The following is a 12,993-nucleotide window of genomic DNA, read 5'->3' as shown; positions in this document are numbered from 1 at the left end:
GCTTTTGTGTCGTTCTCTGTGATGTCTTGGTGAGTTTCCTCCTAACGTACTCGGTCTCTTTGTGCCAGGCGCCTCGGCAGCGGGGCCTGTGGAGGGGCACAGTAGCAATGCATCTCCGGGTGCACGTGTACTCGGCATGCCATAAACAAAAAGCCCATTAAAGTGTCTCTCTCTCCTCTCCGTAGGGCGTATAAAACCATAGAGGACGACGACCTGAAGTTTCCCCTGATCTACGGCGAAGGGAAGAAGGTAAGAGGTGCTCGGCAGCCGCTGGCTGGCGGAGTGCCTCCCACGGCCTCGTGTGCCTCGCTTGTAATCAAAGCTCACCAGGGCACCATTAGTCAGCCCCCTCCCTGAGACCGTGTGGAGGAGCCAGCCAGTGGAAAGGATTCCTGACCTTTTTTTTCACAACAAGGATTTATATGCTGCATCAACCTATAGCAGACGATCTGTCAGGACTCGGTGGTTTTATGACCCAAAGCAGGTAACATGCGGAAATACAACTGGACTAGGTCCAAGGTGGGACTCCTGTCTGAGCCATCCGTTAGATGGATTTGATGAAAGAAATTGACATTTGTTAATTCGAGTGTCACTAAAACACCGACTCGCAGCAGAATCGTGTCAGTGTTTTGACACGAAGGAAAAGGTCATGATCTCGGCGCGCCGCTCGTGACATTTTCCCCCTCCCCCTGCGATGCCGTCCGCGCATCGGTGCGCAGCGCCTCGTCCTTGTCGAATTGAAAAAGGTCAGAGAGGAGACGCGGTTGATCTGAACGTGTCCTCGCCGCGTCCTTCTCCTCCAGCACTCCGTTTGGCCGCGGACAGTGAGTCTGCCGTACGTGTGGTGACTGGTGACTGGGGGCAGATGTCGCCCCGCCGCCGCTCCCCGCCCGCGGCCGCACCCTGGGTTTTACCCCGGCGCAGTCGTCTGTGCCCATGTCGCGTCCTCTCCCTTTGAAGTGAGGCGCAGAGATGGATGGCGAGATAGAGCGAGGAGGGTTTTGTGTGAGGGAGAGGAGCGCCAGAGCACTTCAAAGCCCGGCACGCAGCCTGCTGGGCCCCAGCGCTCAACAATTAATCCCAGGATGTTTCCCCTTCTCTGCTGGAGGAGCTTCACCGCCACTTTGAAACGCTCTCCACCCCTCTGTCTCCCGTGCTCTTCCATTCCTTGCTGCATACCAAATTCAGAATTGTTCCTACTGTGCTTACAGTATCCTTTCGCTCCGTACAGTAGATTCAATTAGCCCAGTTCCCCAGTCCTTTGTCGGCATCCATTTTTAGAGGCTGCCACGAGATCTGCCTAGACAAATGAATGTGATGGTAGGTAGGTTTAAAGAAATGTTGAAATGCTTTTAGAAACCTGGAAGAACCCCACAATAGGTTTGTGGGGATTTTTTGTGGTTAAATAGTGCCGATCCATCCAGAGGCAGATTCCACAGGGTGTCATTCGGTGAAATGTCAACAGGAATATTTCCTGCAGGTTATTCTTTACAGTTATCGAAGGTAGAATAATAGCGTATACATTCTCGATGAAAAGTAGACTATAAGCACTGTATATTACAACAGTTTGGCTCAAACTAGTTGTCAAGTTGATCCTAAACCGTTCATCATGCCCACATTTTTCAGATGTTTGGATTTTGGCTGAACTGTGAAGTTTCTACAGCTCTAATATTACAAAGTCAAAGGATAATTCCACTTTATTACAACTTTGGTCTGGACTTTTATTCAGCCATAATATTTCATTGAGCTCACCATGTGATTTGCTTGGATCCGGGAACATAAAAGGCAGCAACGTCGAATCCTCAGATGATTGTAAAGCCCCATGTTCACCAAATGCTCCACAAAAAAAAAAAAAAAAATGGTTACCCGCTATTGATGTTGTAAACATCTGTCACAGACTACTGTATCTTCCTAGTCCAGCCGTGACCCAGTCTAGTTTTGCATGCACACATTTCTAACGTGATTATCCCTGACATTTCAATTTCAGATTTACCTTCAGATAAAATGCGTGGAATAATCTGTTGGCTTGTTTCCCAACTGAATGATCACCGTACTGCTCTTTTTAATTCGCCCATAGCGGCATCATCATGTTGCCAGATCTCTGCAGGGTATCATGACCTAAAGAACTGGAGGCCAAAGCTTTGATAGTGAGAACCGTGTTGTAAAAAAAAAAAAAAAAAGGATCCCATTGTCTCCTTCTCGTCTCTCTGTTAGTAAAGAAGGACGTCGGAGTTTCTTTTAGTGCTTTTTCTTCTCATCGCCCCAGAGGAGAAATAAAAATGATCATGAGAAAATGCTGACATGACAGAGTTTGTTGCTGCTTTAAGTAAAATTAGGAGGTCTTGTTAGGAGGTCTTGACATATGCTGCTGATCTTTTTTACAGGCTCGTGTCTTGGCGACCATCGGGGTCACGAGAGGTCTGGGGGACCACAATCTCAAAGTGCACGACTCCAACATTTACATCAAGCCCTTCCTGTCTTGCTGTCCAGAGGTGTGTTTTGAATTCAGTCCTCCATTATATACCCCTTTTTAGGAATGGTTGAGGGCTATTCTCGGAGGAGAATGACATTAGTGGGCTTTCTCTGAACTCCTGTGATCCAACAACATGAAGGTTCCATGGTTCTGTCTAGGCCCTAGGGTCCATCCAAAAATTCATCACTTATCTGAGTAGCATCTTCAGGGTCTAGATTATACCCCACCTCTCTCGTAATATCAGCTGAGCTAAACTCCTCTACCACCATCACAGCCCTCAAGGATACAACAGGCCTGAGTGTTAAGTACTGGAACAGTTCAGTCACACCACTGAAACCACTGAAACGAGAAGTAATCAATGACCTTCTTGAAACAGTTCAATGTTCTGCTTTTGGAGCTGGGATTCATGTGGATGTTCCTTAGACATGTATCACCCACCTAGACCAGACCAGATACCCCCACCCCATAGCAATGAGACTACAACCAACAGGATACAGCCTGACAGAGATACACACAAAACCAGTTTAGGAACAACTCATAAAACACACACACAAAAAAAACAGCACAAGGTGTTGACCTGGCCTCCAAATTCACTAGATCCCAAACTGATCAAGTATCTGTGGGACGATTTACAGAGGCCCTTCCCCTCAACCCATAGGACCCCCTACACAATATTAGAAAGGTGTTCATAATGTTATGCCTGATCGCTGTATATTACATGTAGGTGTTACCATAATTGTCTACCAATTATTTGAATTACATTAGCTCGCTGAATGTTTTGACCACTCTTCAACGCTAAACACATTCAGTTACAAGATAGTATTAACCTGTACGATGCCCTTACGTTCCGTACGGACAGCAAAATCTTTTTTGTCGCTGAACCTCATGCTCATTCCTTATTTGAATTTGTGCAGCCTCTTGGTCTCTGGCTGTAGACACATTCAAACCAACAGTTACAGCTACCTGCAGGTCCTGTTCTAAACTTCTTTTTGAAGACTTCGTTTGGCAAACAATCTCAATCTGACAATTTTACTTTTTTTTTTTTTTTTTGAAGATCTTTGCAACTTTGCAAGACTCATAGGCATCAACAATCCTTTTCTTCTCAAGGCCTTAGAGAGCTCTTTAGATCTTGGCATGACACCGCACACTTCAATATCAAAGAGAAGAGCAGACCCTGGATTTCAGAGGCTTAAATAAGACAACTTCCACCTGTCAAACCCAGAGGACGTTAGAAGCATTGACACCTTACCTGTCATAATTATAAGAGCATTATATTATATTTTATAATATAACACTGATGTCCTGTGATCCTATGATATTCAAAAGAATACGTAAATCAACTCGTTATTAAATAATTATAATTAATAAAAAGATAGAAAACTCTGTTGCAGCACAGTTGTGTTCTATGAAGGATCACAACCTCGGGAGCACAGAGGCTACAAAAATTCATGTGGCCAATAACAGTCGACAGACATACAGTTTGTAAATCAAAAAAGGTTCAGGAGAAACTTACCTTGGCGCACGAAGCCATCTCGACATCAAAAATGAGTGTCGAGTTAAAAATCAATGGCTCAGGTCATCACTAGCCACCCAATGATATTTTGTTGCGGGTGAAATCTATTGAGGGATCGACTGGAGTAGCCACCGTCCCTTTCATGGATCGGTGGTCTCTCGCACTCTCTCTCTTGCGAGGCATGACTTATATCACAAGGTTTTTAAGTAAGTTGGTGTGGCTGCTGTGAATCGGAGAACTCCTCCACAGTGGCAAAGGAATTACCCGAAGCAGCCTAACACAGGCCGTCCAAGGCTGCGGGGTATTATTTTTTTTTGCTGGCTATTTCAGAGCATGCTTTTATTCAACCATAGTAATTTGAAAGACTGTGCTTCACAAGAGTTGCCACAGTAACGTGAGAATGTGTTTGCTCAAGGCAGTGATCCTCACTATCTTTTTCACAAGAGCCGACAGAGCGAAATCGACGGGAGTGCCACTTTTACAACAACGTAGCAAGTCACCTTTGCAAATGTGCATTTCTACACATAAATTGGGCGTCCCATGAAAAAAGAAACAACAAAGCCAATACATTTTCGGTTAATATCATATTTACAGAGGCTGGCATGTTTGTTCTTGAGCTTGTTCATGTTGTATTTGTCGTTGCAATCACAGTGAGGCACTCGAGATAAGCATGGGTTTCCTCTTGGTGGTGTTCATGGATGTTGACTCACAGGTGTATGTGCTCATTAAGAATAGACATCATTTTCTGTGCAAGTGGTTTCAAAGTGGGAAAGTCTGCTTCCAAAACCAAACTCGAGAATACATTGAAAATGGCGCATCCAAATTTTGTTTTTATTAGAAATCGATCCATTTTGTCGTGGCTGCATCTCACGCTTGCTTGTGGAGCTAACTAAAGTAACCTGGCTGTAGGGGTGTGTACTGCAGTCAAGTGTAACAATCCCATTGCCAGGTTTGACACAGTGCCCCCTTAATGCAGATGTTTGCATTTTTGTAGTGCAGTGTTCACTGAAAAAAACTGTATTGGCTCTCTTACCACACTGCTGTAAGCCACCAATTAAAGCTTGACGAGCCGCAAGCCGCGACAACAACAACATAACCTCAACGTGCTCAATGTTGGAGAAAACACCAATATCCTGTTAGTCTCAGATTCTTCAATTCTCTGAGCACCATAAGCAAAATTATTTATCTCCACAGTAAGGCTGCCTTCAAGTGGGGTCTTGTTTGGCTTGTTCACTAGAAAAGTCCATGTTTGAATCCCTTTCTTGCAATAGTCACGACTTAAACGTAAACTGTAACTGGAAATACTCTACAAGGTCAGGGCTTGACTTCCACAAGATGAATCTTAATAAATTTTAGGTATTTAAATATTTAAATTCCAACTTCCTAAAATTTCCTTCAGCCCCGGCGGTGGTGATCTTGCTGTTGATGTTATAACCTCAGAGGCTTCTCAGTTCCCTTCTCTCACCAGTTATCTCTGACGTTATCTCGAGCGCAGTGCAAACACGTCTGTGAACTCGTTACCGCATGCGAGTGATTCCTAGAAGCTGTGAGGTCTCTCAACTGTTTTTTTTCACCCGCAGGTCAGAGTTTACCCCCTAGCTGACTGTGAGCACGGAGCTGATGACGTCCTGGTGCTGGGAACTGACGGTCTGTGGGACGTCCTCTCCAACCAGGAAGTAGCTGAAGCAGTTACCTGTTTCCTGGCAAACTGCGACCCCGACGACCAGCACAGGCACGTAGGCTCCTCGCACACAGCTGCAGCTGCCAGTCAGCGCTGAACTTCCTCTCACCCCTGTCTAGTTTCGAGAGGATGAGCGCCGCTATCTAGTTCCAATTATGGAAATTTCCAAACATTAAGATAAGTCGTTTCTCTGATGTCGAGGAAGGGCCTGTAAGACTATTAAACGGCGCGCTCTGACACTTCTTCTGCTCTGAGCTCAGTCTCGCACATTTTCATTTAAGGTTTTCAAATGTACTTCACCAAATGCTTAATTTTTATCCAGTCCGACTACTTATCTTGTGGAATATAACCACGTAATAACAACAACGTCTTAACTGTTTATCACTTGTTATGACAGGTACACAATGGCAGCTCAGGACCTGGTGATGAGAGCGCGGGGGGTGCTGAAGGACAGAGGCTGGAGGATATCCAACGAAAGACTGGGCTCCGGAGATGACATCTCTGTCTACATCATTCCTCTCATGTATGGCAACAAGCAGAACTAGGCTGGCCACGACAGCCACAATCACGACCACCACCGAAAACGTAAACCCCGCCTCGACGTCTCGCGTCTGCAGTGTCCCCCTCATCCCTTGTGCTCTTTTTAAAAGTGCTTTATTAGTGTGGTGCTTCCTCCTTCGCTGAGGTATCCTACAAGTTTCCTACGCTCAGAGATGGCATTTCTGTCGATCATCCTCAATCTCTTTTTGTCTGGTATTTTTTTTTTTTTATATATATATATAGAAAACTGAATCATGAAGGGAGCAGTTTAAGAGTACTACTGATTTGTTTTTTCTCTCTCAGTCTCAAAGAAGCCATTGTGAAGTCTGTTGTTGGTAAAAAAAAAAAAAAAAAAAAAAAGTCGAGAGCCCGGACTCTCGCGGGTGAGATGGTGACGTTCATCTCAGGACTGCTGATACTGAACTACTGCACAATATTTATAACTGTGAAAATGTAAATACTCGTAAGACGTTTGTGTTTGGTTGAGCGCCTGTACAGTGTAAAAAAAAAATGATAATAATAATAATAATACCCTGAAGACTGATGTCGTGTAGATATGAATCATACCTACTCTGTTCTGTTAGTGTAGCCAGGTTTAGTATCCTCCAACTGTTCCTGAAACGAAGAAGCACATTTATGAAGAATACACTAAAAGGAGAAGTCACCATTAAGATTTTGGTCAGCGAAATGTAGCCCTGGTCACAACATCTATCATTATGATCAGATCATCCACAACATTGAAGCCGCTGATGTCATTACGATGTAATGTCCCTCTAGGATGCCTAATACCACCACCACCACCACCTGAACATTAATGCAGACCAAGTGCACCCCATAGCAATGGCAATGGCGAGGGGGTGTTCCTTGCATCCTAGTGCCATATGTTTACCAGCTTAGCAATGCACACACCCAGCCATTGATGTGGTGTAAAGGAAAACATTGTGCCAAGTTCCTCTACTGCTCCGTGGTCCATTGTTATTCCTTTCAGCAGAGGACAGAGGTCAGCATGGATGCCATGAGGCAGCTATGCAGTCAGATACAAACTGTACACAGTACACTTGGTTTAATCTGACCACACGGGCCTTTGCTCCCAATCTATTTTGGCCACCGCCGGTTTACCTTTTCTGATAGATACAGACCGGGAACATCGGTAACAAAATAATCCGTTATTCGCTCGACCGGCCGTAGTGTCGCGGCTGATCTACCACAGCTTCCACATTCTTTCGGATGAAAACAGGAAGAGGCAGAGAAAATCTTTCTGTTGCACTCACTCTCCGCCGGCCCCACAAATGTCTTCCTTTCTATTTAAGACATGTTCTTCTCGCCCTATTTAAGTGGCTGTTTGCATGCTACATCAGGTGCATCACCGCCTGCTGCCCATGCCATTAAGTATTGTCGTACTTTAAATAGAATGCTCAGACCTCTTTCTCACCCGACTCCCCCCTAAACCACCCACCCCCCAAGAAACTGAACAACAGGTGCCTCAACCATGTAAAGTGCTCCCATTTTGTCACTTTAAAGTATACATAAGACTCACCATTGCTCTCCTTCTGTTCCTCTACAATCACTGTTCTCTGATGCTGTGGTTTTCCTCCTTTTAGTTAATTTAGATTGTACTGTTTTTTTTTTTTAAATCTTTTTTTATCTTTATCTTAACGCTGCAAAAGTGGCTGAAGCTAGCGAATCGTGGAACAGAGTAATTGTATAAATGTAAATAATGTTTCCGGTGAACACTTTCCTCCATTCTTTGAACTGTAAGTGATGTACATCTTACCCAAACCAAGAGAAACCTAATCGTGATTAAAAAAGAAAAGAAAAAAAAGCTGACTTTTCTGCTGTATTAAAAAAATGACAATTTTTGACGTGTTAACTTCCTTTATTTCCACGTTGCTCTGCTGGGTCCTTTCTTGAGAAGTGGCGGACCAAATCAAAGATACGATGAGTAAAGACAAGAGAAGCAACAGACAGATTAAGATTCAATGCTCCGACACAACAGTAGCCTTGTCAGAAAGAGACACAATAATGCATCGATTTTAATGTAAAGAAAGAAACGTTGGAGTAACTCTCTGCAGGCTTTCACTCGTGCAGCTGTGCAGAATAAGACCATCACCGCTGTGACAAACTGTGTCAAGTGAGTGCTGAAGCAAAGCGTGGATGAAGGGTATTAGTTCACAGAAAAGCCTGACAGAGTGATAGAACACTTCATGGCTGAGGCTGAGGGGTGTAATTTGACACTGATCACACACACACACACACACGCGAGTGTGACAGCATGTGTGTTTCATTTTAGCGGCTTTTTCCTTTCAATATCTCACTCAAATAGGTAAAACGAGTGTTGACCTAAGAGGGCGAAACGTTCAGGTGAAATACTTTAAAGTTCTGCTGAAGCGATATGACACCAAATACTTAAAAACCTGAGGGACCGAAGATGTAAATCAAGCCACAGGAGAGAGCGTGATAATCGTATGGAAAGGCACATTCCAGAGTGGATGGAAAAAGGAAACCTGATGGTTTTATGGCACGAGACATTACATTATATACTTCGCACACTCAATATTGAGGGTAGGCTGAGTGTTAGTCGTTGGGTCACTTAGTAGTTGGTGTTGTGTATATGCTACGCAACGTTTAACTTTCTCCCAAAACTCTTTGCAGGATCCGAATATCACACATAGTGGCACCACTACTGGAAAAACCACACCAGTAATAGTAATTGTCTGGTTGCACGACACGGCGACCGAACTCAAGTGTGTGGGCCTTTTACTTCAGTTAAAAACTTCCATCGATCTGACATTGCGAGAGCGAGAGACAACAGCGGCCGAGTTCCATTCACAGGGAGATACTTTTTCCCAATGACTGTTTTTTAAGACTCAAGAGATGCGACCGGTCTTTCTGAGGGTGACAGCCTCAGCACTTTATTTCATTGTTGTGTGCCGTTATACACAGTTTCGTGATGTCACAATAAACAGATCAGCTTTCACGCACTCCCCATTGACGTATTTGCAGTACTGGCTGAGTGGATGCAGAAGGTCAGGAGGGATGTCTTCACAGTTAAAAGCAGTGTCTGATAACGATAGGTTATAGTTCCTCTTATTCAGAAAAGTTAGTGATTTTTCATGGTGCTGCGTTTTGGTTCTATGTACCTCAACTAAAAAGAAATTCTACAAATCTAAAATCTCTACAGGCGAAACGGACCTAAATGTTAGCTACATAGCTACTGCTAGCCAGTTAGAGACACCGTAATTTGAATGTGTTTTGCTGTCAATTTCAAACTTCCCCTTCATAGTTGTCAATTCAACCTTAAAGGTACTTCGTGCACTCGAGGGAGTGGAAGTAGAATGGAAGTAGAGTCATGCAATGACCCAGTAGGTGGATATTTTAGAGACTAAGATTCACTGAAGCTGATTTTGACAATGTTGTTAAAATCCTTATATCCGGTGACAATGTTGTGCCAAAAAAAAAAAAAAAAAAATACCAATCTGATATTTTAAGCCCCTTAAGAAACATGTGCATCCACTAATAAAGGTTGGAGTCATTGGTAACATGTGGCAGCAACAGATTAGATTCACATCCTTTTCTGCCTCCATGTCAACCTGTCCTCTACTGGGCTTATGAAACCGTTTGTTTTAAATCACACCACATGAAAGGATACCGCTGTTAACCAAAGAATTGGTGAAACCTTGCTTATTTTGTAGGGGAGGTTTCTTACATCAGATTTCATGTAGTCAACACTCACACTGGACCGGTATCGGCAAATTTTAATCAGTGAGACGTTTGCACCTGAGACTAACCCATAGGTATGCCTACACAATACTGTTTCTTTGTCATCGATACACATCTCTTTCCTGCTAATTTTACATCTATTTCATAGTAGAATCTGGAATGAATATTGACTGAAATACACCGGAATAATTGGCAAATAAATGGTTTGAGGGATAAGAGAGCTGCGAGTCACCTATACTAAACCAAACGTCTTGACAAAAATTGTCATCTGTTGTGCTACGTTAGCATGCGAAGGCATCACCTACGTGCACACATTCATGAATGCCTTTACCCATATTCAAAGGATCATAGAAAACTGTCGTGGGAGGGTCACCGTCCTGGGCCCTCTGCAGGAGCTGGAGGGCCATCTGTTCCCCACAGGCCAGCGCCGCATCCTCCTTCAGTCAGGCCAGCACTGATCTGGCACTCCACTCCCACTCTCCACACGTGTGTGTGTGTGTGTGTGTGGTCCAGATTGGATGACGGCAATGATGACACAGTCATTCCTGTGGGTGGCTTGTTTTTCCAAGGTCACAGCACTCCCACCCCACCCACGGACGGATCCGAGGGGGATGCTGAGTGGGCTCGGAGCGAGATACTCATCTCTTACGACGGAGAGGTGACGCGCTATCTCGCTGCAGTGCAACATGGGATGGCCGAGGCCACAGCCTTGAAGCCTCCTTTCAGAGGAGGACAAAGATACTGGAGAGGTGGACTTGACTGCTATGTTCTTTTTGTCTGCATCGGAAACAGTGGCACAAGTAACCACTCATTCTTACCCCTTCCGTTCATGAAGTACAAGAGACAAATTGTGAAAATTCTTATTTCAGTCCAAAACCTAAGGAATCTTTTTTAATTCAGAAAAAGAAAAGGCAACAAATCGTCACATTGGATGAACTGGAACCAGTAAATGTTGGTGTGCAAAAATGATTCATCTATTGTCAAAAGAATTACCACATAATTCCCTGCTCGTCTTCTAATCAAGTGAGTTGTACTTGTTGGCGGCTGATCTGCCGATTATTTTGAGCCTGATTAAGCGTTTAGCTGAAAGGGTTACTGGATTTCCCTTAACAAAATGAATCGGCGCCAGTTTGGATCATTATTTTCTGAAGCAGCAGCGACCAACTCCGGATGGTCTGAGGTTCTTAAATGGTGAGATTCCTCTGCATTTCTTGCTCTCGCGTTTCCCTTTTTAGAATCCCACAAACAAAACAAAGCTGTGGCGGAATGCGAGAGGACACTCGATGACACGGAGCGCGCACGCGAAGGCTGACTGTCCTGTCGGGACAAAGGTGCAGCTGTGATATCCATCTGAGCCGATTTCCCACAAAGGGCTCTAATTTAGTGCTTTAGGGCTTCAGCTGCCTGAAGCATGATTTATCGGCAGCCTGGCTCAGATGAAGGCTTCGACACAAGATGGATGGGAAGGACATTCTGTAGGCTGCCTCCGCCTGCTCACTGATCCGTAGGCTGGCTCTCTTTACAGTCAGGGTATGAGGAATGATGTTAGACTTTGCCCTGGAGGCTGGATTATCTGCATTTCTTACACCAGACAGATACTTATTTGAATAATTTTAATGCAGACTTGGAAGACTCAACAGGCTTGATAACACCTACGAGTGTCATCCGCGCCTTATTTACTAGTCATCTCCCTTTACAAAGAATAAACCCCCCCCCCACATCCCTCTTGCACAGGGAGTAGCTGGAGTAGGATTTATTGTGTAATATCAGCACAGATGCTAGTGGGCAGAAGTGTGGCCCAGGATGAACACGAACTATCACAACACACTATCAAGTGTGAACTCATAAATATTTCATGGGTGTCTTCTTGGAAGGTCAAAGCAGGATTCAGTCAGTCACCGAGTGAGCGAGCGGCCTGCGTGGGGGTCTCCGTTCAAGACTGCAGCCCTTGCACGGTTTCATCGACCCGGGCAGCCGGCCAATCAAAGCTCATTATCCATTCCGGTCCCCACCCCCACGACGATACTCCTGACGGCCCATACTAATGTGGCTACGAGCGGCCAGGCCAGCTGCTGCTGCTGCTGCTGAGGATTTCAAAGGTTAACCGAGAACGCATGACCGACATCCGCACTCCGCACCCACACCTCGGGCTCAACCGCTGCGGGGCTCGGGTCACGCGGAGTGTCTGCATCCGTCCCTGCCTCCGCGTGTATGTTCGCGCGGACGGCAAAGAGCAAGCCCCCAGCATCCAGATTTAGCAGATTATTAGGCGCCGCCGGTGAACGCAGCGCAGGCTCCTCGCGCCGATGGAAGGAGAGGCGTTCAGGTGCAGCGGGAGAACGCGCCGCGGAGCGTCTGATGGTATGCAGCGTTATTAACAAAGGGCGCCGCGGAGAGCCATAAAGCCAGCTTGCGCGTATCAGAGCAGATGTATTGTAGGACACCTCTGTGGGCAGCAGCAGCAGCCACGTCACTGCTCTCCTCATAGCAACAGCACTGTTGACCTACATGCTTCCTACAAAGCCCCGCTCCGCCTGGGGTGCTGGAGCACTAGCCAAATCCATACCATACCGACTCCCTGCGCGTTTTAACATGCGCATAGCAAATTACGTTAAAAATATATATATATAAATTATTAATTTTATACATACAAGCTCTCTCGCCCATCATTAAGTTAAAATGCAAATAAATAAATAAATAAATAAAACTACATACGACAAAGTCCTTTTTTTTTCCCCACACAGTCATTGACTATTTTATTAGTTGAAACATGATACAGTTCTCAAACGGCTTCAGGCTCAAAATGCAGCAGCAGGACGGTAAAAACGTAGCCTCGAGCGTAACACGGTGGCTATATGTGCTACTAGACGGGGTGAATTACCTGGGGAAAAACCGTTTAACGGCGTCGGCAGCAGCGCTTTTTCCTTCGGCTGAAGTGGAGGCACCAGCACTAGCAAGGCAGTAGCTTGCGCAGTCATCTCCATAGCGGGCAGTGTCACAACCCAACCAACAGCACAAACTACTACCTCAGCTAGTACGTGGTTCAGAGACGAGCACAAGAAAGAG

General features: G+C 45.1%; 1 protein-coding gene across 2 annotated transcripts in view; it reads left to right on the top strand.

Annotated features, from left to right (window-relative positions):
* Positions 1 to 8,066, top strand: part of ppm1h (protein phosphatase, Mg2+/Mn2+ dependent, 1H) — a 32,847-nt gene extending 24,781 nt beyond the window's left edge. For both annotated transcript variants that reach the window (XM_047596598.1, XM_047596597.1), the window contains exons 7-10: positions 186 to 249; positions 2,385 to 2,492; positions 5,567 to 5,718; positions 6,065 to 8,066. In XM_047596598.1, the coding sequence (XP_047452554.1) occupies positions 186 to 249; positions 2,385 to 2,492; positions 5,567 to 5,718; positions 6,065 to 6,212 (472 nt within the window). In that variant the 3' untranslated portion in view covers positions 6,213 to 8,066. The remainder of the gene's footprint in view (positions 1 to 185; positions 250 to 2,384; positions 2,493 to 5,566; positions 5,719 to 6,064) is intronic.
* Positions 8,067 to 12,993: the final 4,927 nt, after the last annotated feature.

This window comes from Mugil cephalus, chromosome 10 (genome assembly GCF_022458985.1).
Source record: "Mugil cephalus isolate CIBA_MC_2020 chromosome 10, CIBA_Mcephalus_1.1, whole genome shotgun sequence".
Taxonomy (NCBI): Eukaryota; Metazoa; Chordata; class Actinopteri; order Mugiliformes; family Mugilidae; genus Mugil; species Mugil cephalus.
Note: the sequence above shows the minus strand (reverse complement) of the source record. Positions and strands in the feature narration are given on the sequence as shown.